At 37.6% G+C, this 24,407-nt stretch overlaps 1 protein-coding gene and 1 long non-coding RNA gene across 2 annotated transcripts; one reads left to right on the top strand and one right to left on the bottom strand.

Annotated features, from left to right (window-relative positions):
- The first annotated feature begins 76 nt into the window (after positions 1-76).
- On the top strand, positions 77-1,940 carry LOC109193908 (1-aminocyclopropane-1-carboxylate synthase 7-like). Its single transcript, XM_019344736.1, has 3 exons — positions 77-377; positions 487-773; positions 1,059-1,940. Exons 1-3 carry the CDS (start codon positions 201-203, stop codon positions 1,921-1,923), a joined length of 1,329 nt encoding a protein of 442 aa, XP_019200281.1. The 5' UTR covers positions 77-200; the 3' UTR covers positions 1,924-1,940.
- A 15,100-nt stretch (positions 1,941-17,040) lies between these two features.
- LOC109193551 lies at positions 17,041-17,473 on the bottom strand. The gene is made up of 3 exons (XR_002056304.1): positions 17,439-17,473; positions 17,256-17,352; positions 17,041-17,103 (listed from the first exon to the last, which is right to left on the bottom strand). It is a non-coding gene; the product is annotated as an uncharacterized LOC109193551 (long non-coding RNA).
- Between the last annotated feature and the right edge of the window lie 6,934 nt (positions 17,474-24,407).

Below are 24,407 nucleotides of genomic sequence, written 5' to 3'. Positions count from 1 at the left end.
CTAACAGAAGTACAAAAACCTTCCTATATATACAAAGGGGTTTGACAAAAACCTCCATTCACACAGTTCTCTACCTCATTAATTTCTTAGCTTCTTTCTCTCATTTCTCATCATCAACACATAAAGCTCCGATCCAGCTTGATTATTCCTTTCAGAAAGTGTTAAAAGAAAATCTGAATTGAAAATTGCATTATATAGTGATGGCTATTATTGAGATTGATCAACCTTGTGTGGTGGGGTTGTCAAAAGTTGCAGTCTCAGACACTCATGGAGAAGACTCACCATATTTTGCAGGCTGGAAAGCCTATGATGAAGACCCTTATGATGAGCTGAAAAACCCATCTGGAGTGATTCAGATGGGTTTAGCTGAGAATCAAGTAAGTATTGTTATATATGGACTGTTTATTTTTCATAAGTTTTAATTTTTGCTAGCTTATGATATGATGCTGATGGACTGTTTATAATTTTCCATTAATTTTTTGATAGGTTTCATTTGATTTGTTGGAAGAATACTTGGACAAAAACGCAGAAGAAACATCCAGAAAGGGGATTTCTGGGTTTAGGGAGAATGCCTTGTTTCAAGATTATCATGGACTTCTCTCTTTCAGGAAAGCAATGGCAAGTTTCATGGAACAGATTCGAGGTGGAAGGGCGAGGTTTGATCCCGAAAGAGTTGTCATCACCGCCGGCGCCACTGCAGCTAATGAGCTCTTAACCTTCATTTTAGCTGACCCTGGAGATGCTTTGCTTGTACCTACCCCTTACTATCCAGGGTAAGTACACAATACCTACATACATACTATAATATATGTGGTAACCCCAGCCAAGTTAGTTAGACTGTTTTCTTGATAACTATATAGTTACAAGTTCGACCTTCTTGATTAAAATCAGTCAGCTATGGATAATCTAGACAGATTTACCTCCTTGACCCTTTTCCAGCCGACTAGGGTCACAATGCATACAGTCCACACCCTTGGGTAATAGCCCGGGGTTTAATTCCCTAGTTAATAATAATGCTAAACCTTGTACCATTTTAATTAACTATGTTTTTGCTGCAGGTTTGACAGGGATTTGAGGTGGAGGACAGGTGTGAAAATTGTTCCAGTTCATTGCGACAGCTCAAACAACTTCCAGATAACAAGAACAGCCTTAGAAGCAGCGTACGATGAAGCCGAATCCAACGGCATCAAGGTCCGAGGAGTTCTGATAACAAACCCTTCAAACCCTCTAGGCGCAACAATCCAAAGATCCATCCTCGAACAAGTTCTTGATTTCGCGACGGCCAAGAACATCCATCTTGTCTCCGACGAAATCTACTCAGGCTCCGCCTTCTCCTCCTCGGAGTTCATCAGCATTGCAGAAATCCTCGAGGCAAGAAGTTACAGAGACTCAGAGAGAGTTCACATTGTGTACAGCCTCTCCAAAGACCTAGGCCTCCCAGGTTTTCGAGTGGGCACAATATATTCCTACAACGACAAAGTCGTCACCACCGCCCGGAGAATGTCCAGCTTTACCTTAATCTCCTCGCAAACGCAGCAGCTCTTGGCCGCCATGTTGTCGGACAAAATGTTCACCGAGAATTACATAAAGACTAACCGCGAGAGGCTGAGGAAGAGATATGAGATGATCGTTGAAGGGTTAAAGAGCGCCGGAATCGCGTGCTTGAAAGGGAATGCAGGGCTGTTTTGCTGGATGAATTTGAGCCCGTTGTTGGATGAACCTACAAGAGAATGTGAACTGAAGGTTTGGAAAACAATGTTGCATGAAGTGAAGCTTAATATTTCTCCAGGCTCTTCCTGCCATTGCACTGAAGCTGGGTGGTTTAGGGTTTGCTTTGCTAATATGAGTGAACAGACACTGGAAGTTGCACTCAAGAGAATACATGATTTCATGGAAAGAAGAAGAAAGAAGAACAATGAGTAACTAATGGTGATTAATTATCATTTTAACTGTTTTTCCCTTTCATTTATTCTATACAGTCCCCCCAGTTTTGGTGATTAATTGTTATTTGGATACTTTGGATCAGTAGTGATAATGTTCCAATTAACATCCAAATTGTATTGAGATTTCTCAGCTCGAAAATGTAAATTAGATTGAACTGATCTGATGAAAAAATATAAATATATTACCATTCTGTTTAATATGTTTTAATAGATGTCCAAGTTAAACCAAGAAGCTAAGGTCATTGTTCATAACTAACCTGCTCAAACCAAAAAAGTCAATAGATCATATCATTCCGGCTGAAAGTCAAATGGACTTGTAAGTTTAAAGTTACTAAATCAACTTGGTAGAGATTGTCTGTCTATACATGCAGGCAGTTCAATTATATTTCTTTATATAGCTCATGTGGATAAGATAATATAATGCAGTCTTTAAAAGTTTAAATTGGGATTTTAATGAGAATTTAAGTGAAACAATTATGATTTTACTTGACATAACTTAGCTAGTCGGCTCTTCTAATAACCTGGTCAAACCATATATCCACTAATTAAAACTTAAGAGTTTTACTATCCATACTCCTAAATTCTACTTCTTTATATGGCAAATAAAGATTGGTTACTTTCATTATATGGATCCAAATAAGTGTGTCATCAAGAACTTGTGAGAATAAGTAAAAATTGAGAGCATGAGAGTTTACCAAATATTTTTCACTAATTAATTAACATTATATTCAAAAAAGATTAGTCAAACATGTTGGTACTTTCAAAGGAGATCAGAACTCAACTCCAACTAATTAACAATAAATTTAGGCCAATAATTATTGGGACAAATTTCTAGTTTTAAAAATTAAAATAGAAAGGCAAAAACCTGAGTGAGCCTCACAAATCTTTGTCTGTAAAATGGGTCGGGTCAAGATCGGATGTAATACTAATAAAAAATATGGAGTAAAATGTTTATTAATTACTTATATGGAAAAATGTAATACTTTTACAATTTGATTTAAAAGTATTAAATTTTTCTTTATAAGTAACAAACACACACTTTATTCCTAAATAGTATTATATTTTTCAGTATAAGTATTACATTTTCATATTGATCTGATCCGTCTCACGAATAAGGATTCGTGAGACGGACTCACACAAGTGTGACCCAAATTTAAAAGAAAAAAAAATCAATCAAATGTTCATACAAGATTGAGATGCATACACTACAGGAAATTCTGAAATTTCTGACCACCTGAAAGCGATCTTAAATCAAGTCGAAAGCCTTGTTCCTACCACTTTTGGTATCCGGAAAAACCCTTGTTGCTATTTCCAACTACTTTTTGCTTTCAACTTGATTTAAGATCACTTTCAGGTGGTCGGAAATTCAATAATTTCCAGTAGTGCTAACTAACGGCGGCTAGTGTCCATATATATATATGTACATGCAATATTAATACAATATCGAATGGTTAAGTTTATCCTTGAATTGCCCAGCAAATTGTGCTTAAATGGCACTTTGGCTCTCCTTGAGAGAAAGTCACAAAATTAAATTATGGTGGTAGGGTATTGACTATTTGGATTTCAACATGTAAAAAAAAAAAAGTATAATTTAAAACATATACTACTTTGTAATAGAGTCAATAGTACAAAACAAAAAAATTATGACACTTGTGCTTGATCGTAGCATGAGAGTGTTGTTTCGACCGGAGTTTGAGGTTATTGGGTTCCTAAATGATGATATCATGGGGATAGCCTAGTCTCGTATAGTCATGATAGATGGTTAGTTGGTTACTCCTCGGTCTATTCGAAAAGAAAACAAAAAATTATGCATAATTTAAATTGGTTTTTCCTTGTCACTCAAAAGTGAACACGGCCAACGGGAGTACTTTAGTACATTAATTATATCTAATAAATTAGGTATCTTCGTTTATTAGTATTTCTGTAACAAAATAAAATTAAAAAATCACCTATAAATGAAGAAGTCAATGGCGTGTCGCGCGTTCTACCGAACCTTGCATGTTTGCCTTGAACAAACACTGCCTACGTGGCATCAAGATGGCATGCATGAAGCATCCTTGATTCCTTGGTAAAGCAATAGGCCGGATTGATTATATCTGATGTTTCGCTGGCTTAATTATTCTTATCCAATGAATTAAATGTCATAAATTTGTATATTCTTTTCCCAGTTGAGTTTACTTTCCTAATTTGGAGTTGATTAATGAATTATGAATAGTTTAGTTTGACGTTATGGAAGCCTGCATGCATTAAACAAAACATTCTGCCAATGGTAATCGAGGTTGTCGTTGAGACTCTTTCAAAATATAATTCGATCAACTACACATACAATGTTTTGATGTTCCGTTCAAATATGGTCTTTACGACTCTAATTATTTAAATCACTAATGTAATTATAAGTGCGTTAATTTATTAGGTTGACCTACGTTTTCTTTTTTGTTTATTTGTGTTTTAATTTGCCAACTGAGTTGACATGAATTAAATATAGTTGTCACATCTTAAACATAGGTGAAGGAGTCCTCACTCGCTCCTCTTTAAGGATAGGTGGATGAGGTAAATCGCGATGTGTCACATCTAACCTACTTGTCATTTAATATTTATACATTAGTATTTATTTTATGGAACAAAGTAAATCTTATGAATTTATTTTGAGTTTGTTGACTAGTTGCGCACGCTATGCTAGATAATAGATATATAGTATAATCTTGCCCGCACGACTGCACGAGTATAACTCACTAGTTCAGTAGACAAAACTTTGGAGAAGAGATTAAGGTTCGAACATCAACGTGACATCGGCAGTGTGAGGCTGGATTATATCTAAAGTGGACAGATCCCTTGTGCTCATCGGCATTTGAACCTGCTAAGCCATTGAGTCACCGTAATTCACATCCTCCCAAATCTTGTCTGCTGAGCCAATGAGTCACCGTAGTTTACATTTTTCCAAATGCTCTGTTGGGCCAGTATGTAGGGCTCTTGAGGTTGGAGATTCAACATTTTGAGAGAAAATATATAGTATAATCTTTGGGGGAAGATATATAGTATAATCTTACACGCACAAGGTGCAATAATTGTAGCCAAAAGATTTCCTTCTTAAGACAAAAAATTAATGGAGTCAAACAGTTGATTTTAATCCATGTGGCTCACGATGCAATAATTAATCATGCATTAATTACTAAATTTGAAACAATTGTTATTAGTTTTTAATATTTTATTCTATATACCAGACATGTAGGCCGCCGGAACAGAATTCGTCGTCCTAACAAGTAACAACTACGGAGTATTTCGTTTTCTTCCAAATTTGTTTTACATTTAATGTTAATCATCCAGGCTGGTTGATTTGATGAGTTCTAATGCTATGATTGACAACGTTGCTCACGTGGAATTACAGAAGATGAAGTGAAAATAAAATGCAGCAGATTTTGCAGGCTGGTTATTCCAAATTAAAAGGGACTTTTGGAGTAGGTTTTGAAGAAATTTGGGTGAGGTGGAAGAAAGAAAGGGGGAAGAGAGAGAGTTAGGTTGTCTTGCAAATATGAAGATTTTGTAGTGGGTGGGTCCCACCAGTGAAGATGCAGAGTTGCGCCTCATGTGTGTGAGGCGCGACTCTCACGTCCAGGCAGGCACGTGCAGTGTACGTGCCCAGGTGGGCGCGTAATTCTTTTTTTTTTTCTTTTTTTTCTTCATATTTTAATCTTCTTTTTTGTTTTTTCTCACATCCTATTTTCTCTTTCTTAATTACACTTGTAAAAATTCCTCAAAATTTTCAACCTATTGGGGATGCCCTAATGCTATGATTGACAACGTTGCTCACGTGGAATTACAGATATTGACTTTATTGGGTGTTTGGTGGGAGGAAGGAATTAGACATGAAATAAATTGAAATTTGATGAGAAAAGAATAAAAGTGAGAATAAAATAGGAATTCAAATTACAATGTTTGATAGTGAGAAATAGAATTAATGGGAATGAGAATGAGAGAAGTGATATAAAGACTAAATCTTCTTGTGTAATGTTTTTTTTTTTTTTTTTTTTTTTTTTTATCTGAGAGGAGGGGATTACCCAACAAGACTCCAGCATCGGCCATTCTCCCTAATCGAGGCTTTGGTAATTATCCTCATGACAAAAGCTCCAATCCGATCGTACTGAAGCGTTTCACGTAGCTCATGTGGTGCCTCCAGAATAACTCGAAGCCCAATTGGGTAGGCAAGCGCCAACTTGGCCATGATATCAGCAGCTACATTATGTTCTCTGTAAACATGTTGAAAAGCCATCTCAGGGATACCCTTTGCTTCACTGATGCATCACTGAATGATGTTGCTGGCGCTGCCTTGGTCCTTCATTGCTGCACCCAATCTTCCCACAACTTTCTTTGAGTCACACTCAACAACTATCTTTGTGAAACCACACTTCTTCGCTATATTGATGCCAAGCAGAACTCCTCAAGCCTCCGCTTCTTCTACAAACAGCGCCTATGTTATGAGTGAAGCCCCTATGTAACGTTTTCCCTATATAGTTATTATTATTATTAAGTCTATTATTATATAATAACAATAGTAATTTAAGTGGTGCAAATCAATAGGCTGACTAAGTATTAGAACTTAGTCAGCATTAGGTAATTAGTTACCTACATTGGGATGTAGGTTATTTAGACCCCTAAGTCCTCTCACTGCTCGGTTGACGTATCATACACCTATCTAGAGTCACCGAGAGAAGTGAGAGAAACATAACTGAAACTTACGCAGATTCTACAGCAGCCCGAGGAACTTCTGCAGCGAGTCCCTGGTGATCAAGAATCAAGTTGGTGATCCTAACTCTTTTCCTTACCCACGTATTTATTGTTTACAACGTGGATTATGTGCTTACATTTGGTATCAAGAGCCAATTTTATCTCTGCCTAGCTTTGTTTAAATTGCACAATTCAGTTTTTTTTTACATATGCTATATTTTCATGCATAATTTAGAATATGTATGCTCTATGCAATTGTGTTGGGCTGCTGGAAAATTGTGTATTCTTTTTCCGCATTTAGTAAAAAAAAAAAAAAAAAATTTTTTTTCCCCAGTTTTTTTTCTCCCGTACACTGCTTTGCGTTTTTTTCTCCCCTGTTCGCTGGTTTCCTCCATGTCGCCGGCCAGGGGCGTGCTCGCCGGATTCCGTTTGCCGGTGAGGCACGCCCCTCTGGTGGCGCTGGCCGACCCCGTCAAGGACGGCGGTGGTGGCGGCACTGGGTTGCTCCCGATAGTGTCGCCACCAACTGCCTCCTTCAATGGCGCGGTGGTGGCCGGCGGCGGAGACAGGGCGAGGCGTGGCGGCAGGGCGCGGCGGCGGTCCGGAGGTGGTGGTGGAGCCGGGTGCTCCTGGCCTCTCCATCTCTGTTTGTTTTTTGGTTTGGTTTTGCCGCTCCGCTTCTTCTGTACGCAGGTAAAGCAGATGAAGAAGATGATGACACTTGGGTTTTTTTGGGCCGGGTCTGGCCCAATTCGGCCAGACCTAGGCTCCAAAAAAAAAAAAAAAATTTTTTTGGCTTTGGGCTTGCCAGAAATTTGGGCCTAAAATTTTTTTTTTGGGCTTGCAGGAATTTTTTTTCATCATATTTAGCTTCTTCTTAAGGGTTTTATTCATATGGTTTTTTTTTTTACCTACAGTTAATATTAAATTATAATTCTTGATCAAATTATTCTGTCTCAATTTGTTGGAATTTTAATTTAATATTGAATTTCAGTTTAAATTGTATTCAGTATCGCAATTTAATTGTGGAGCATGAGTTATAATATGCATAATCTGAACATGTTTTATTGTTTATTGCGTTAATTATTTGATTGTTATAATTATGCGTATGTTAGCAAAGCATGTTCTTTAAGTATGCATCTAGTGCCTTTAGGTCTGAATTATATGCCTATTAAGCATGTTATAGTGCCTTTTAGGTGAATTTAGTGCCTTTTTAAGGATAGATTAAGCATGTTAGTTTACTCATTTGGTTATTGCTCCGCTCGTGTCTTTCTAAAGCAATGAAGCACATAAAGTAAATAAATGTTCTAGTTTACCCAAATTTAAGGCCTTATCCACAGGTTTATAACCATATTATAGATCATCCAAACAATTTTACTTCAAATATGAGAATACATGACTTAGGGAAGTTTCTTGGGGAGGTATACTAGTTCTATGGCCCTGGCTTAAATGCCTTGTTGCTACTAGTCCCCTTGCAACGCTACTCTGTCTAAGGAGTTGGTATTTAACCGAGCTTCGTCTCGACCAACTTTCCTGGGAGTATACCTAAAGATTGTCTATCGTGTTTTGGTTTAATTTGTTTGCTAGGCTTTAAACTCCCCTTTGCCAAGTGATTACAGTTTTGTAATTAAAGAGTAGCCACAGCATCTTTAATTGCTTAAATTGTATTCAGGTTAACTCACATAAAGAATTGGCAATATCCTTGTAATTCATTCTATATGATATGGCGAAATTTAGCCCACAGGCAATTTTGTTGTATTTGTAGGATTGATTAGGATGAAATGCCAAACTATGATCATAATTTGCCCACAGGGATTATGTATCGGCATATAGTTTTGGTAGTTTTGTCATCAAGGGTGGAAACACCCAAACCGTACCCTTTCTGGTTTTTCACCATTCAGTTTGGTAAATTCATTATGCGTAAAAATTTAGCCCACAGGCAATTTTTATGGCATGCGAGTTTATCTTTTGCATAAGTTTGCATTGGCAAAATATGCACTTTAGTTCATTTATGCCTCGAAAATCAAAACTAACCAATTCATAATTTCCTTTCAGAATTTACCCCAACTAGCTCACCCATCCATGTTCCAATGCTTACTGCTAATAATTATAGCCAATGGAGGGATTCACTCCTGATCTACTTTGGCATGAAAGAGATGGACTATGCTGTTTACAATTCAGAGCCCCCGGCTATAACCGCGACGAGCTCTCAAGAAGCCAAAGACCTTTGGGCTAAGTGGGAACGATCCAATCGCCTGTGCATATTTTTCATTCAGTCTCGGGTTCCTAGTAATATACGTCGCACGGTTGATACACTTAAAACCGCTCAACAGTGTATTGAGGCCATTGACAAGAAGTATGAAACTTCTGACAAATCCCTAGCAAGCACCTTAATAATGCAGTTCACCTCCCTTCGTTTTTCCCCTGCTGATGGTGTGCGCAGTCACATAATGCAACTAAGTGACATTGCAGCACAGCTTGACAAGTTAAAGATCAAGCTGCCGGACTCATTTGTAGTGCATTTTGCACTCAACACTCTCCCGCCTGAGTATAGCACCTTCAAAATTGCCTATAACACACATGACACGAAATGGTCTGTTAATGATCTTATTAATAAGTGTGTGCAAGAAGAAGGGAGACTACGCCAGGAACAAAAAGGGGAGAATGTCATGCTTGCTATAACCAAGCCTAAGGGAAGATCTGGAAAGCGCCACACTACAGCTAAAGGGAAAGCAAAATTATCCCCTCAGACCGACATTAAGAAAGCACAGAAATGCTTCTTCTGTAAGAAGAAGGGGCATATGAAGAAAGACTGTGCGAAGTTTAAGAAGTGGATGTCTGAGAAAGGTATGATCTCTTCCTTTGTTTGTTTTGAATCCAATATGTCAGACGTTAATGCTAACACTTGGTGGATTGATTCTGGTTCAACAATCCACATTGCAAATTCTTTACAGGATATGCAAAATCTGAGACAACCGATGTCAAGTGAGCGACACATCTTCTCCGGAAATAAGATGGGCTCGCCGGTTGAAGCTGTAGGGACTTGCAAGCTGATTTTAGAAAGTGGCTTCGTTTTGAATTTAGAAAGGACATTTTACGTACCAACTTTTTCACGAAATTTGGTTTCCATTTCGAGACTTGTACCTTTGGGATTCAGTTTTAACTTTTCAGACAAGTATTTTAAATTGTTTCATAATTCTACTTGTATTGGAAATGGTACATTGTCTAATGGTCTTTATTGTCTTCACTTACAAAATGTTGCAAGTTATGATTCCTTACATGTTCAAACTGGCACCAAACGGTGTAGTGTTAACGATAAATCTTCAATGTTGTGGCATCGGAGATTGGGACACATCTCCCTTGATCGCATTAAAAGGTTGGTAAAGGATGGAGTACTTTCTACTCTAGACTATACTGATTTTGGGACTTGTATAGACTGCATAAAAGGCAAGCAGACTAACAAGTCAAAGAAAGGTGCCAATAGAAGTTCAACATTGTTAGAAATAATTCATACTGATATATGCTGTCCAGATATGGATATGCAAGGTCAGAGATATTTCATTACCTTTATAGATGACTTCTCTAGATTTACCTATGTGTATTTACTTCATCATAAGTATGAAGCATTGGATGCCTTTAAAACTTTTAAGGCTGAAGTTGAAAACCAATGCAAGAAGAAAATACAAATAGTTAGGTCAGACAGAGGTGGTGAATATTATGGTAGATACACAGAAAATGGACAAGTTTTGGGTCCGTTTGCTAAATTCCTTCAAGAGCATGGGATTGTTGCCCAATACACCATGCCGGGTTCCCCGGATCAAAATGGTGTTGCTGAAAGAAGGAATCGGACTCTTTTGGACATGGTGCGGAGTATGCTAAGCAACTCCACACTTCCAAAATCATTGTGGACCGACGCTCTCAAGACGGCAACGTATATATTAAACCGGGTTCCGACCAAGGCTGTCCCCAAGACACCTTTTGAGCTTTTCAAAGGTTGGAAACCGAGTTTGCTTCATATGTGTGTTTGGGGTTGTCCGTCTGAGGTGAGGATTTATAACCCACATGAAAAGAAACTTGACCCGAGGACGATAAGTGCTTTCTTTATAGGGTATGCACAGTCTTCTAAGGGTTATAGGTTTTATTGTCCAAAACATACAACTAGGATAGTGGAATCGAGAAATGCTAAGTTTCTTGAAGATGACTTGATCAGTGGGAGAGATCGATTTAAGGACTTAGTTCCTTTATTTGATCATTTTGACTCTTGCCCTTCAACGTCATCTAACGGAGTTGCACTTATACGCAGCGCGCCTTCAATCACACCTGCGATTGTACAACCCATTATTGAGATTCCACAAGCTGTTGAAACTCAACCATTGGAAGAACAAGTTCAAGACTTACAGCAACCTCCTGAACTAGACTTCGAGCCAATGGTTGAACCAAATCAGGATTTTCAGCAAGATCCTGAACCCGCACAGACTGAAGTTGAACCAATTCAAGAACTTCATCTAGTTCCTGAAGAGGAAATGGCGCCACAACCTTCACAAGGTACTGGTGTTACAACATTAAGACGGTTTACTCGGGTAATGCGTTCGGCAGTTCCTAGCTATTACGTATCGTATCTACAAGAATCTGACATTGGAGCTGAAGATGATCCCATAACGTTTTCACAAGCTACGAATTGTGCACAGTCCGATTTGTGGTTAGAAGCCATGAAAGATGAAATGAATTCCATGAAGAGTAATGGAGTTTGGAACCTTGTTGAGTTACCTAATGGGGCCAAGCCGATTGGCTGTAAATGGGTATTTAAAACCAAAAGAGACTCATTAGGTAACATTGAGAGGTTCAAGGCCAGACTCGTTGCTAAGGGATTTACTCAAAAAGAAGGAATTGACTACAAGGAGACCTTTTCTCCTGTATCAAAGAAAGATTCTCTTCGAATCATTCTGGCTTTAGTTGCACACTTTAACCTTGAGTTGCAACAAATGGATGTGAAAACCGCGTTCCTAAATGGTGATCTAGAAGAGGAAGTTTATATGAAACAACCTGAAGGTTTCTCTTCTAGAGGGGGTGAGGATTTGGTGTGTAGGCTTAGGAAGTCCATATACGGTTTGAAACAAGCCTCCCGTCAGTGGTATATTAAGTTTGACGGGGTCATTTCATCATTTGGTTTTGTTGAAAGTCCCTTAGATCCTTGTATATACCAGAAAGTTAGTGGGAGTAAAATATGTTACCTTGTTTTATATGTGGATGATATCCTACTCGCCACTAATGAGGTGGGGATGCTTCGTGACGTGAAACAGTTCCTTTCCAAAAATTTTGATATGAAAGATATGGGTGAAGCATCTTATGTCATTGGCATAAAGATTCATAGGGATAGGTCCCGGGGTATACTGGGTCTATCGCAGGAAACCTATATTAACAAAGTTTTGGAGAGATTTCGGATGCAAAATTGTTCACCGAATGTTGCTCCCATCGCAAAAGGGGATAAGTTTAGTTTGGACCAATGTCCTAAGAATAACTTGGAAAAGGAGCGTATGAAAGATATTCCATATGCTGAAGCGGTTGGATGTCTTGGCTATATTCAAGTTTGTACAAGGCCTGACATTGCCTTTGCCGTCGGTATGTTGGGGCGGTACTTGCATAATCCGGGCATGGATCACTGGGGAGCTGTGAAGAGAGTTCTAAGGTATCTCAAAGGTACTATAGATTTCAAGCTGGGTTTTAGGCAGACGGACATCCTGGATGTTGTTGGTTATTCTGATGCGGACTTCGCTGGCTGTGTTGATTCTCGGAGGTCAACTTCCGGGTACGTCTTCATATTGGCCGGTGGGGCTATTTCATGGAGAAGTGTTAAACAATCCTTAATAACTACTTCTACCATGGAAGCCGAGTTCGTGTCCTGTTTCGAGGCTACTTCGCAAGGTGTGTGGCTCAAGAATTTCATCTCTGGACTCAGAATTGTGGATTCTATATCTAAGCCACTTAAAGTTTATTGTGACAACTTAGCTGCAGTCTTCCTAGCTAAGAACGAAAAATGTGGGAGTCGAAGTAAACACATCGACATCAAGTTCTTAGCCATTAGGGAGCGTGTCAAGAATAAAGTTGTATTCATTGAACACATTAATACTGAGTTGATGCTAGCAGATCCCTTTACTAAAGGCATGCCTCCATTTAAATTTAAGGATCTGATTAAGGAAATAGGACTTTCGTCCTCTTTGTAATTTGTATATACATTCAGTTGAATAATGAAATTCTTTTGCACTTCAGTTTTTCAGATACTTCAGATGTTTTCTTTGGGTGTGTACACAATTCAGTTTATCTCAATAAGGAAACATACTTCAGTGGACTTGAAATGAACATATGGTTTGTTTCATTAAAGTTTGATTACCTAAAGTACTCAAAGGCAATTTGCATTTGATCATAATGGATATTACTTGCGCTAAGGAGGACATATCATTATGGTTGGTGTAAATCCTGTTTTTGAGTTCCACATTTGCACCAAGTGGGAGAATGTAACGTTTTCCCTATATAGTTATTATTATTATTAAGTCTATTATTATATAATAACAATAGTAATTTAAGTGGTGCAAATCAATAGGCTGACTAAGTATTAGAACTTAGTCAGCATTAGGTAATTGGTTACCTACATTGATGGGATGTAGGTTATTTAGACCCCTAAGTCCTCTCACTGCTCGGTTGACGTATCATACACCTATCTAGAGTCACCGAGAGAAGTGAGAGAAACATAACTGAAACTTACGCAGATTCTACAGCAGCCCGAGGAACTTCTGCAGCGAGTCCCTGGTGATCAAGAATCAAAGCTATGGCTGGAGGTTGGTGATCCTAACTCTTTTCCTTAGCCACGTATTTATTGTTTACAACGTGGATTATGTGCTTACATGCTGCACCCAATCTTCCCACAACTTTCTTTGAGTCACACTCAACAACTATCTTTGTGAAACCACACTTCTTCGCTATATTGATGCCAAGCAGAACTCCTCAAGCCTCCGCTTCTTCTACAAACAGCGCCTATGTTATGAGTGAAGCCCCTGGCACCATCCTCCTTGCAAGTCCCTGAGTAAACCCCCCACAACCAGCTACTCCGTCCCCTTTCCAACAGCCATCAACATTCAGGTTATGCCAATCACTAGGAGGCTTACACCATCCTACTCGAGATACGACATGCGGGGTGATAACCCAAAAATAATTTTTCTAAATTCTATTTTATAAAATTTCAAAATAGCTATTTTCACTCTTCCAAAAGTTTTATTTCGAAAACAGAGTATGAATTAAATATTTTTAACCGAGTTTTTAAATAAATTCAACACCAAGAGTTATCCTATTTCGAAAATCCTAAGTTTGAGGTACATTTATGTACCAAGTTTTGATCCAAAAAGTCAATATAAGTGAAACCAGAAAGGAACCTGTGAAACCTAAACTAAGTGTTTTAACTATAAACTATTTTCAAAAAAAAAAAAACAAAAAAAAAAAAAAAAACTAGAAATTGTTTTCATAAAATCTATTTTTGACTCAAAGTTATCCCAAAATCACTTTTAAGACTTTGGTCCATGATACAAGGTGAACCTTGTTATTCTACCAGCCAAACACTTTGTCTGATCATTTGAAGCAGGCCAATTTACACTTTCACCCTCAATCAATCATTTGTTTCCTACCTAGGGTTTTGGACCCTATAAAAGCTTCACTATTCCATTGAAATCTCCTGATCCCATTCTTTGCCTCTCCCAATCTCTAGTCTGCCAAGAATAAGAGAAAACACAGTAAGATTTCCAAGCCTTCATCTCATCCATCCATTTCATCTTCTTCCTTAAGATCATCCATTCTTTATCTTCAAATCTATGAGTTTCTTTCCTTAAGTGTTGTTGTGTTGTTTGTTTGAGGTGTATAGGTGGTGAAGGAGGTAGTAGTTGAATATAGATGAAGAATGGATCCACACAAGAAGAAGAAGAAGCTAAGGTATAAACCATGGACTCCCAAACTAGATTTTGACTCTGTTAAATGCTAGAAATGAGAAATAGATGTTTAGAAATGTTAGATAATGTTTGTTATTGAGCTATTTGTGTGTTCTTGATGATCTATGATTGATTTATTGAGGTTTGGAAGTGTTGGATTTCATCTGGTTTATTCTACAGGTGAAGAAGATGGGGTTTGGTGCACCAGAAGCCCCAATGGACCTAGGCATGGTCCGTTGGTCAGGTCCGTTCTGTGGCTACGCTACGCGTTGTTCGGACCGGGACTCGTGGGCCCTTGAGGCTCAGACACTAGGGCTCGTTACGACGCACTAGTAGAAGTTAGTTTCGTTGGATTTGGAGTTAGAAAGCATGATTTACAGTTAGAAATGTTAAAGATGAATACTTTGTTGTTGTTGTCTGTGAACTTCATCAGTAAATGAATTTGTAGCATTTGAGTATTGATATTTGATTGAGAAGCATGCCGAGATACTTGTTAGAATTTATTGAGAAGATTTGTTAAGTTATGGAGAAGTTGGCATGAACAATGCATAATTCCCTATTTCACAGTAAATGAAATTGCTAGCATCTGAGTATGTTTTGAGTTGAGAAGCATGATCAATACTTGTTAAGTATTCATTGAGAAGATTTTCTAAATGTTGAGATTTTAGTATAAAGCAGTGCATATTTCCTTGTTTCACAGTGAATGAGATTTAGAGCATTTTCACAATAAAGAGCATGTTAGCTTATTTCATTGAGCAAAGTGTATTTTGGCTCTAAGTAAAGCCTAAAATCTATTTCAAAAACCTATATCTATTTTGGAAAATCACTATCTATTTGCATTGAGAAGATTGCATGATATTTGATTTTCAAATTGTGAGAAAGAGAAGTTGTTGAGAATTATGTGCATAAGCTTGCATAAGTTAGAGTTGTTGCATGAGATATATCTATATGTTATCTATTGTGAGAAAATAGAGTTTTCGGAGGCCCGTTAGGACTATGTCCTTTCGGAAGAAAAGAGAAAGAAAGAAAGTTTGAGAAAGGAAAGAAACGGTCAATGAGAACCGACAGATTTTATGAAGTAACTTGGTCGATATTCCCGGGTTACTAGGTTCGATACTATCCGCCAGGCATAGAATCCTGGTTAGGGGATGTGCACACTGACAAGTACGATACCTGATTCCACAGAGATTGAGATAAGAACCAAGAGAGTGGTTCTGTGGAAAGATGAGTATTAGACCGGCTAGATGTCGAGCCCGGATAGGTTCGTTCACAATTCGTGAAGTCCCTACCTCGTCCACGAGTATAGAAAGAAAGCAAGAAAGTAAAGAAGAGAAAAGCGAGTCAAGAGACTCAAGTGAAAGAAGAGAAAAGCGAGTCAATGTGACTCAACAGAAATCTCCACAGAAAAAGTATTTCTTTTTACATAATATCGAGAGTATATATATATATATATATATATATATATATATATATATATATATATATATATATGTGTGTGTGTGTGTGTGTGTGTGTGTGTGTGTGTGTGTGTGTGTGTGTGTGTGTGTGTGTGTGTGTGTGCGCGCGCGCTTATAGCATCATGGCCAGGGGCGGAGCCAGAACTTAATAGTGCGGGGGGCCAACTACGGTCGAGGTACTAAATCAAATATATTGATATCCAGTTAACATATTTCAAAATAATTATTGCATTACAAATTTAATAAAGTTTAAAATAAATCATTTATAATTAAATCTATATTAAATTATTTTGCAATATGTTTTCGATGCACATTGCTTTGTACAGTTGAAAGAATGAAAACATCCATGCATGTTTTAAAAGACTATTGATTATTTCTTGAAAACCCCTCTTCACAACATAACATAATTGCAATTGTTTTCTCAAATACATATACTACACAATTGTTACAGAGTTAATTCCAGCGAAGTTCCCCGACTATAGTGATTTTCCAGATTTAGTCATTGTCTTTTAATTTGGACAATTTGACACTTGACTATCAAAATCTTTCCACCATTGGTCCTTCCGTCATCTCAGCGTTATTTAGATGTTAATTTTAGGGGTAAAATTGTCTTTCATTACTTGGATTGTCTTCTTCCTCACCATACAAGCCAAAACAACATGATAGCAGTCGACGTTGCTACTCCTCAAACTCTAGTCGACGACTCGACTTGGAGTCGTGGGCGGCGAACGGCGGGTGGCAGCAAGGCGAGGCAGTGACGGCGTAGCTGGTTTTCCGGCGGAATTGGCGTCGACGACAACAATGGTTTGGCTGAGAGAGAAGGCAGAGGGATGAGGTCTGGGTCTCGGAAAATGGTGGTGAACGGCGCTGCTTCCCAACTGAGATATAAAACGAGAAGCATATAGCACAGGTTTTGCAAGTAATAGATAGGGGTAGAGCAGACAAACATCGCAATTAGAACAGGCGGGCTGGTTTGCATATCCCAAAGGTAAATCTTCCCTTCCCTATTCCCTAGTAGATTGAAAATCAAAGGAAAAGATTCGCACATGTATTTAAGGAGAAACTCGATAACAGAAAGTTTACTTTGGCGAAATGATTCATTAACCAATTGCAGGCAGAGATGAATGGTAACGCCAAATTGAAAAAGAATGTTTTCATTTTACTTATAATTGCTGCTTTGAATTGGAAATCGCATGCAAACTTGATGAACCATATGTCGCAATCTGGGACAGGATACTTTTGAAGGATGTCAACTGTACCCTTAAACATGATCATCAAAGCACAGGATTTTCGTTAATCAACCAGAAATGTTCAAAATTAAAGAAAACCCAAAAAGAAATCCTAACCTCGCCAGGAGACTATTCTTTCATCTTCGGTTCCCATAATACAGCAGTCACCGACGCCAATTCCGCCGGAAAACCAGCTACGTCGTCGCTGCCTCGCCTTGCTGCCACCTGCCGGCGACTCCAAGTCGCGTCTTCGACTGGAGTTGAGGAGTAGCAACGTCCACGGCTATCATGTTGTTCTGGCTTGTATGGTGAGGAAGAAGACAATCCAAGTAATAAACAGACAATTTTACCCATAAAATTAACATCTAAATAATGCTGAGATGACGGAAGGACCAATGGTGGAAAGATTTTGATAGTCAAGTGTTAAATTTGTCTAAATTAAAAGACAGGGACTAAATCTAGAAAATCACTATAGTCGGAGGACCTTTGCTGGAATTAACTCATTTTTACATTATTATGCATTTTAAATTAAATACAAAATTCCAAGGACCTTGTGGTCCAATGATATCCGGCTACTTCCTTAAGTGGGAGGTGATAAGTTCAAGCCTTAGTGGAGGCGATTAGTAGTTTGGATGTCCCCTTCCCTTGTAATTAAAAAAAAAAAAAGTAAATACAAAATTTATCACATAACCACAAATCTACAAATTATCTTGTTATACCATATATGCTGCATATATATATGGTTCTTGAAAGAGAAACTGGAAAAGTTAAGAAGATACAAGTTTATAACTTAGCCTGTAAGATTAATTTAACTCGGGGGGCAAATATTTTAAAATAACAACAAAATTTTAAAATTCTATATAATATTTTTAAAAAAATTAACACATATATAATATTAAAAAAAAATTGGGGGAGGGGGGCCAAGGCCCCCTATAGAATACACATGCCTCCGCCACTGATCATGGCATTTTCTGTTGTATGACTTGCATGTTTTGCACTTAGAGTATGATGAGAAGTATAACTTTTGTTGTTGCTTATTAGTTGGCATGATAACATGAGTTTGCTTGGTGAAGTTTAAGTATCTCTTAACCTATCAGTTTGAGCATAAGAATTGCATGATGAGCTATGATTAGAAATATCTGTTTAAAACATGAGAGTTGTGTTTAAGTTGAGTACTTGAGAAAGCATGTTTATGTGATGAATAGGTTGCAAGCATATAGAGTTATTTATGAGCATGATTTGAGATTGTTGTTTAAGTGTTGCAAAGTACTTGAGATTACGTGTGCTTGCCAAATGTTTTTCAAATTTATATCTATAGTACTTAGCATTAATTTGCTAACGGGTTTATTTTCCTACTGTTTTTATAACCTCTTTCAGGTGGGCCCAGTGTTTGAGAGCGCACGAGATAGACTAGTGCGTAGTTTGAGGTTGTAGAGGCTAGATTAGTTTCTACCATGGTTGCAAAAATCACGCCTAGGCACTAGGCGCCCGCCGGCCGCCGCGAGGAAGGCTGGAATCGGCCTCCTCCGCGGCCGGCTAGCCGGCTGAACCGGCGTTTTTTTTTTTTTTTTTTTTTTTTTTTTGCATGGTAAAGTGTGAAAAGTTCGGGAAGACATAACTTTTGACTCGGTTGTCCGTTTTGGATAAATTTTTTTTTGAAATCGCATATTTTCTCGAGAATTACAGTTAAACTACCATTTATACTATATGGATTCCCTTAACGTCATATTCTTTTGGCAGATACTTGTTTAGATACATAGTTATATGTTTATCAATCTACATAGATTAATCCTTAATTGTGTTTATGTTCAAGGGTGTATTTCAATTTTGCTTCTGTGATAGTAATTTTGTTTTGAATGTTCATTTTCTTTATGGTGTTTTTTTGGCAAGCTTTATTGATTTTGATTCATCTAGAGTTATAAGTTGCAGCCTTGCGAATATTTACTTATTTCTTGAGTTCTTCATTAATGAAAAAATTGATAATAATATTATGCTAAAATTGATTTATCTTAGTTTGTATAGATTTTTCATTTATTTTAAGATTTTTTAATTTTTTTCTTGAAGAATATTATCTGATACTTACTTGCTTCACTATAAAATGGCATTGGTGTTGTGATTTCTTTCTTTAATAAAACAATATAAACTTGCATTTAAATTACCCCTAATTTTTTTTTCCGGGTATGGCTTTTGTAGGGGTCGAAAATGTTCGGGTATGTTTTGTAGCATCTTTCATTTTTTGTATATTTAGATTATTATTTTTAAATTAATTAAAATATTATAGTTATAATTTTAATAATTTTTTTTTACAAATAGGGTAAATATTCACACACGACAAATCCAAACAAAAAACTCTGCTTTCAATATCAGTGACTGAGTGGTATATATATACATATTGCCAACATTAATGCTTCCAATTGCATAAGGTATTCCGTGGTATCAGAGCCCACAATTACATAAGGTATTTCGTGGTATCAGAGCACACAATTGCATAAGGTATTCAATAACACCAACAATTGTGGATTCTGAGCCCACAAGAGGTAAAATTAAAATTCTTTTAGAGTTGATGATTATGGTGGCAATTAATTTCCTCTTGTTTATGTGTTTCATTGGGATGGGATCAAGATTACTATGAATGGCTAGGTATCTCAACAGAATTATCAACTCTATTTCTCGAGTAAATTAATTGCCAACATTAATGCTCCCAAAATTCAATACTCTGAGCAACCTAAAGTTGTTTGTGATCCATGTGACATCACAGTTCATAATTAACTCGTATTCAAAACCAAATATCAGAGAACGCACATGTGATTAGTAGACTTTGCACTTCTTTGAAGTACTGGAAAAATCAGCAATTACAAATTTCAAGTTTCGAACATTGGCTAACCACTTTTGCATGTGCTCTTTTTTTGTCCAAGTATTGCCCAAAACATAAACAAGAGGTAGTGCAGAAATGGTTCGTAAATTTGATTCAATAGACAACATCAATGACTTCTGTCTACGATAATCTGAACTGGGAATAAATATAGCATGTCGATATATATGCAAATGCCTTAGCCTCTTCATATGCCGCACAGTGTCTGGTAACCCAATAGGTTTTGATCTTTTGATAAGAAAATTTTAATGATTATCTAGATTAGATACTAACTCTGCGATTGAATCAAAATTACCGTGAATAGTTAGGTATCTCACAGGATGATCAACTCTATTTTTTTGGAAAATGAATTACTAACATTAATGCTCATAATTATATACGGTATTCCATGGTATCAGAGCCCATAATTGCATAAGGTATTTCGTGGTATCAGAGCACACAATTGCATAAGATATTCCACGACACCAACAATTGTGGACTCTGAGCTTACAAGAGGGAAATTAAAATTCTTTAAGAGTTGATGATTATGTTGGGCATAGTTGCATCACGCATATTTCATTGTATAGCCAAGAGTTGATAGATTGGGTGCCCAAAATATTTGCAGAAGAATATGATAATAATTCGAGGGCGAAGGTTGACCAATTCGGGATACATCATTTAACATCATTTATAGGTTTTAAAAATTGTTTTGAATATATGCAACAAGAAGGTATTTGTGAAGCAAACAACTATCCTTTTATAGGGAGGAGATCTAATCTAAGCCATAGAAAACATACCAATGATGATAGTGTTTTAATAATTAAATTTATATTTTATGAAACTTTTAAATTAATATTTAAAACTTTTTACTAATATTTAAATTTCTTTTTACAGATGGTCAAATATAAAGCTGATGATTAAAATTCTTTTATAGGTGATGATTATGTTGGGCATAGTCCATAGCTATGGCACAGGCGGCGCGATCCATTGTAAAGTCAATGCTTCTTTTGCTCTTAATTTTATTTTTTTTTTTTATGTATTTAGATGGTTTCAACAATATTTTGAATGATTTTACAACCACTTACGTAAATAATTTGTAAGAAAAAATTAGAGGAACCTTATGTTTTATTAGTGAATTTTATAATTTTTAGTTTAATTTTTTTTATTTTTTTTAAAAAATCGGCACCTAGGGGGCGCCTAACGTTTTTTGCAACATTGGTTTCTACTGTTGATAAACTGATGTTTGTTACCTTTAGACTAATCTTTTGTTGGTGCTCGGACACCGGGGTTTGTTCCCCAAGTTAGTGTTGTTTTGATGAGCTCGACTCTAGTAGTTAACTTTCTTTAGCCTGTGCAGTCATCGTGTGTGGTGATTGTGGCAGTGACACCCGTTTTGTTGGTTTAAGTGATCTAATCTCATTTATTTATCTTGTTTTGAGTTAAGTATTTGAGTTTTAGATTTAAGAAAAGTAGGGTGTTACATGCGGCATGTGTCCCGTTGCTGGATTCCACTTCTTTGCAAAAGCTGCTCGAACCTCCGTGTCGTAAATAGTCAGCCATTTTAGCTTCTGCCCGATCCGCACCGACTTGGAGTTAAAGACCTCGTCGTTTCTCCATCGCCACAACCACTAAAGTCTGATGCTAAACCGTTCCGACCAGTCTTCGCCAAATCCACACCATGCGTCCCCTTCTAGGTTCATCTTCAACCATTCCTTCTAATTCAAGCCCCTTAGTGTCGCTGTTGTACGCCATTGTAGGGAGACATCCCAAATTCTTGTTGCTGCCTGGCAAAACCTGAAGAGGTGATTCAAGTCCTCTACCTGACCTGCACATTGGAAACAAAACACATTAGATGTTAAATTGCGTTTACCCCTCTCAGCGTTAGTGAGGACTTTTCCGTGCTTGATCAGCCAGAGGAACATGCAAATCGTACGCAATTTTGATCGAGAAATTCCCAGTGTGACGGACCCCAGCCTATGCCGTCCTCCATGTGTTCTTCTGCCAACATGAAACCAGCTAGCATGTCTTTCGTCGCTGCCTGGAGCAAATGTTCCAGGTTTTCCCATTTCCAACCACGGTTAGTGTCCAAATACTCATCGACAGTGGCATAAAGCTTAGGGAGGCTAAGTGGGGTGCGCAGTTGTCCACATAACGGCTCCGCCATAATCCATTTTTTCATCCAAAATCTAGTGCTTTTGCCATTATGAACTACCTTGCGAATACCCTTTTCCAGAGTCTCCTGTGCCGCAGTAATGACACGCCATACGTTGGACATTCTTTGTGCCCCCCTCGTGTTTGCAGCAGCGTCACCCCCTCTATTGTATTTCGAGGTGAGCACTTCAGCCCATAGATTGTTTGCCTCCTACCGTAGGCGCCACCCCCCAGCTTGACCATATAGGCCGAGTTCAACTCGTGTAGTCTCTTAATTCATAGGCCGCCCTCATCTTTCGCCGTCGTAACCAGGTTCCAATTTGCTAAACTCAGTTTGTTACCCGCGTCACTGCCACCCCATATGAATCTCCGAGTGCGCTTCTCTATTTCCAAACATATCCCTTTTGGAAGGGCTGCTGTCTGCAGGGTGTAAACAGGAATTGCGTTAAGTACGGATTTTGCTAGCACGACCCTTCTCGCTAATGATAAGGATTTAGACTTCCAACCCTCCAGGTGTCCAGCCATCCTTTCTAAAAGGTTGGAGTAGGTGGTGCATGTGACCCGTCCATGCAAGGATGGTACACCAAGGTATTTCCTAAGGTCCCTTGTGTTTTCGATATTCAACTTCCTTGCAATAGCTCCAGCAAGGTTCGGGTCCGTGTTCTTAGAGAACAACACCTGTGACTTGTTCAAGCTTATCTTCTGACCTGATGCCGCGCAGAAACGGTCGAGACACTCCTAAATCACCTCTACTTGATTAATCGAGGCCTCTGAAAACAGCACCATGTCATCTACAAAACAAAGATGTGTTAAAATAGGTCATGTGGGGACAAGCTTAATCCCTTTCCATCTATTGTTATTGACTTTCGAGACTATTAGTTGACTCAGCCGTTCCATGCAGAGAACAAATATCGCCGATGACATCGCATCACCCTGCCTGATGCCCTGCTCCGGACTAAAAGGCTCAAACCTCTCCCCGTTCCATATGATCAAAAGCTTAGATGTTCGTATATAACTAAGTTCATCATGAGATTATTCCAGTTTCCAGCAAAGCCCGCGTACTCGAAGGTTTCGCTTCCCTACAGGTTACAACCATTGAATTGCAATTCGTAGAGGGGGAGAGTACCGATGAATTGCAATTCAACAAATTAAAAAGATGGAATTGTAATTCTCTCTAAACAAACGCTGCAATTTGTCTTGCCATGCATGAAATAATGAAGGAAAATAATTTCAACTACTATACATCCAACAAAACACCCCATTAATGTTCGATTTCAAACTATAACTGAGTAATAGACCCGGAGTATTAGTGTTGATATATACAGAGTAAAGATGGGAAACCAAGGTTACTTAATAAGGAACCAACTCAACCAAAGCTCTACCACTCTAGCCTCTAGGTTTACAGTGCACAACTAACCATGAAAATATAGTTCTAAGTTCTAACTATGGGAGAGAAGTATGAGAGTGGGCAATCATTATTGCATGACCGCACAATTGTGTATTGAATTACGATCCAAAAATACATAAAGTACATTATATATTATTCCAACACATAAAGTACATTATTTTAACTCATAAAATACATTATCTTACCTAAAAAATTTCATTATTCTAACACACATAAAGTGCATTATTTTAACACAAAGTACATTATTCTAATTCATATAATATACTGTATTATTTTAGTCCAGAATGTTCATTATTCTAACAAGCGGACAGAACAAGAAAATTTTTTTAAACATAAAAATGACGTCATTTTGGACCGTGGTCCACACAATAATTTGCCGAGAGTGGGAGAGAGGGTGTGGAAGGGGATCCTTTTAGGCTTGGAGCATTATTGGGTGGACCATGGTCCACACAACTATGTGGAACATAAATAAAAAGTACATTATTTGTGTACATAAAGTACATTATTTTGTATACTACCAAATAATATACATTCAGTATACAAATAATGTACTTTTAATATATTAAAAATGTACATTATATTTATAGAAGTATATTATTTGAGTAGTACTGAAAGTACATTATTTTGTATAATGTACATTAAGTACACAAATAATGTACCTTTTTAGGGTTAACAC

Source organism: Ipomoea nil, unplaced genomic scaffold, assembly GCF_001879475.1.
Source record: "Ipomoea nil cultivar Tokyo-kokei standard unplaced genomic scaffold, Asagao_1.1 scaffold0222, whole genome shotgun sequence".
NCBI lineage: Eukaryota > Viridiplantae > Streptophyta > Magnoliopsida > Solanales > Convolvulaceae > Ipomoea > Ipomoea nil.
Note: the sequence above shows the minus strand (reverse complement) of the source record. Positions and strands in the feature narration are given on the sequence as shown.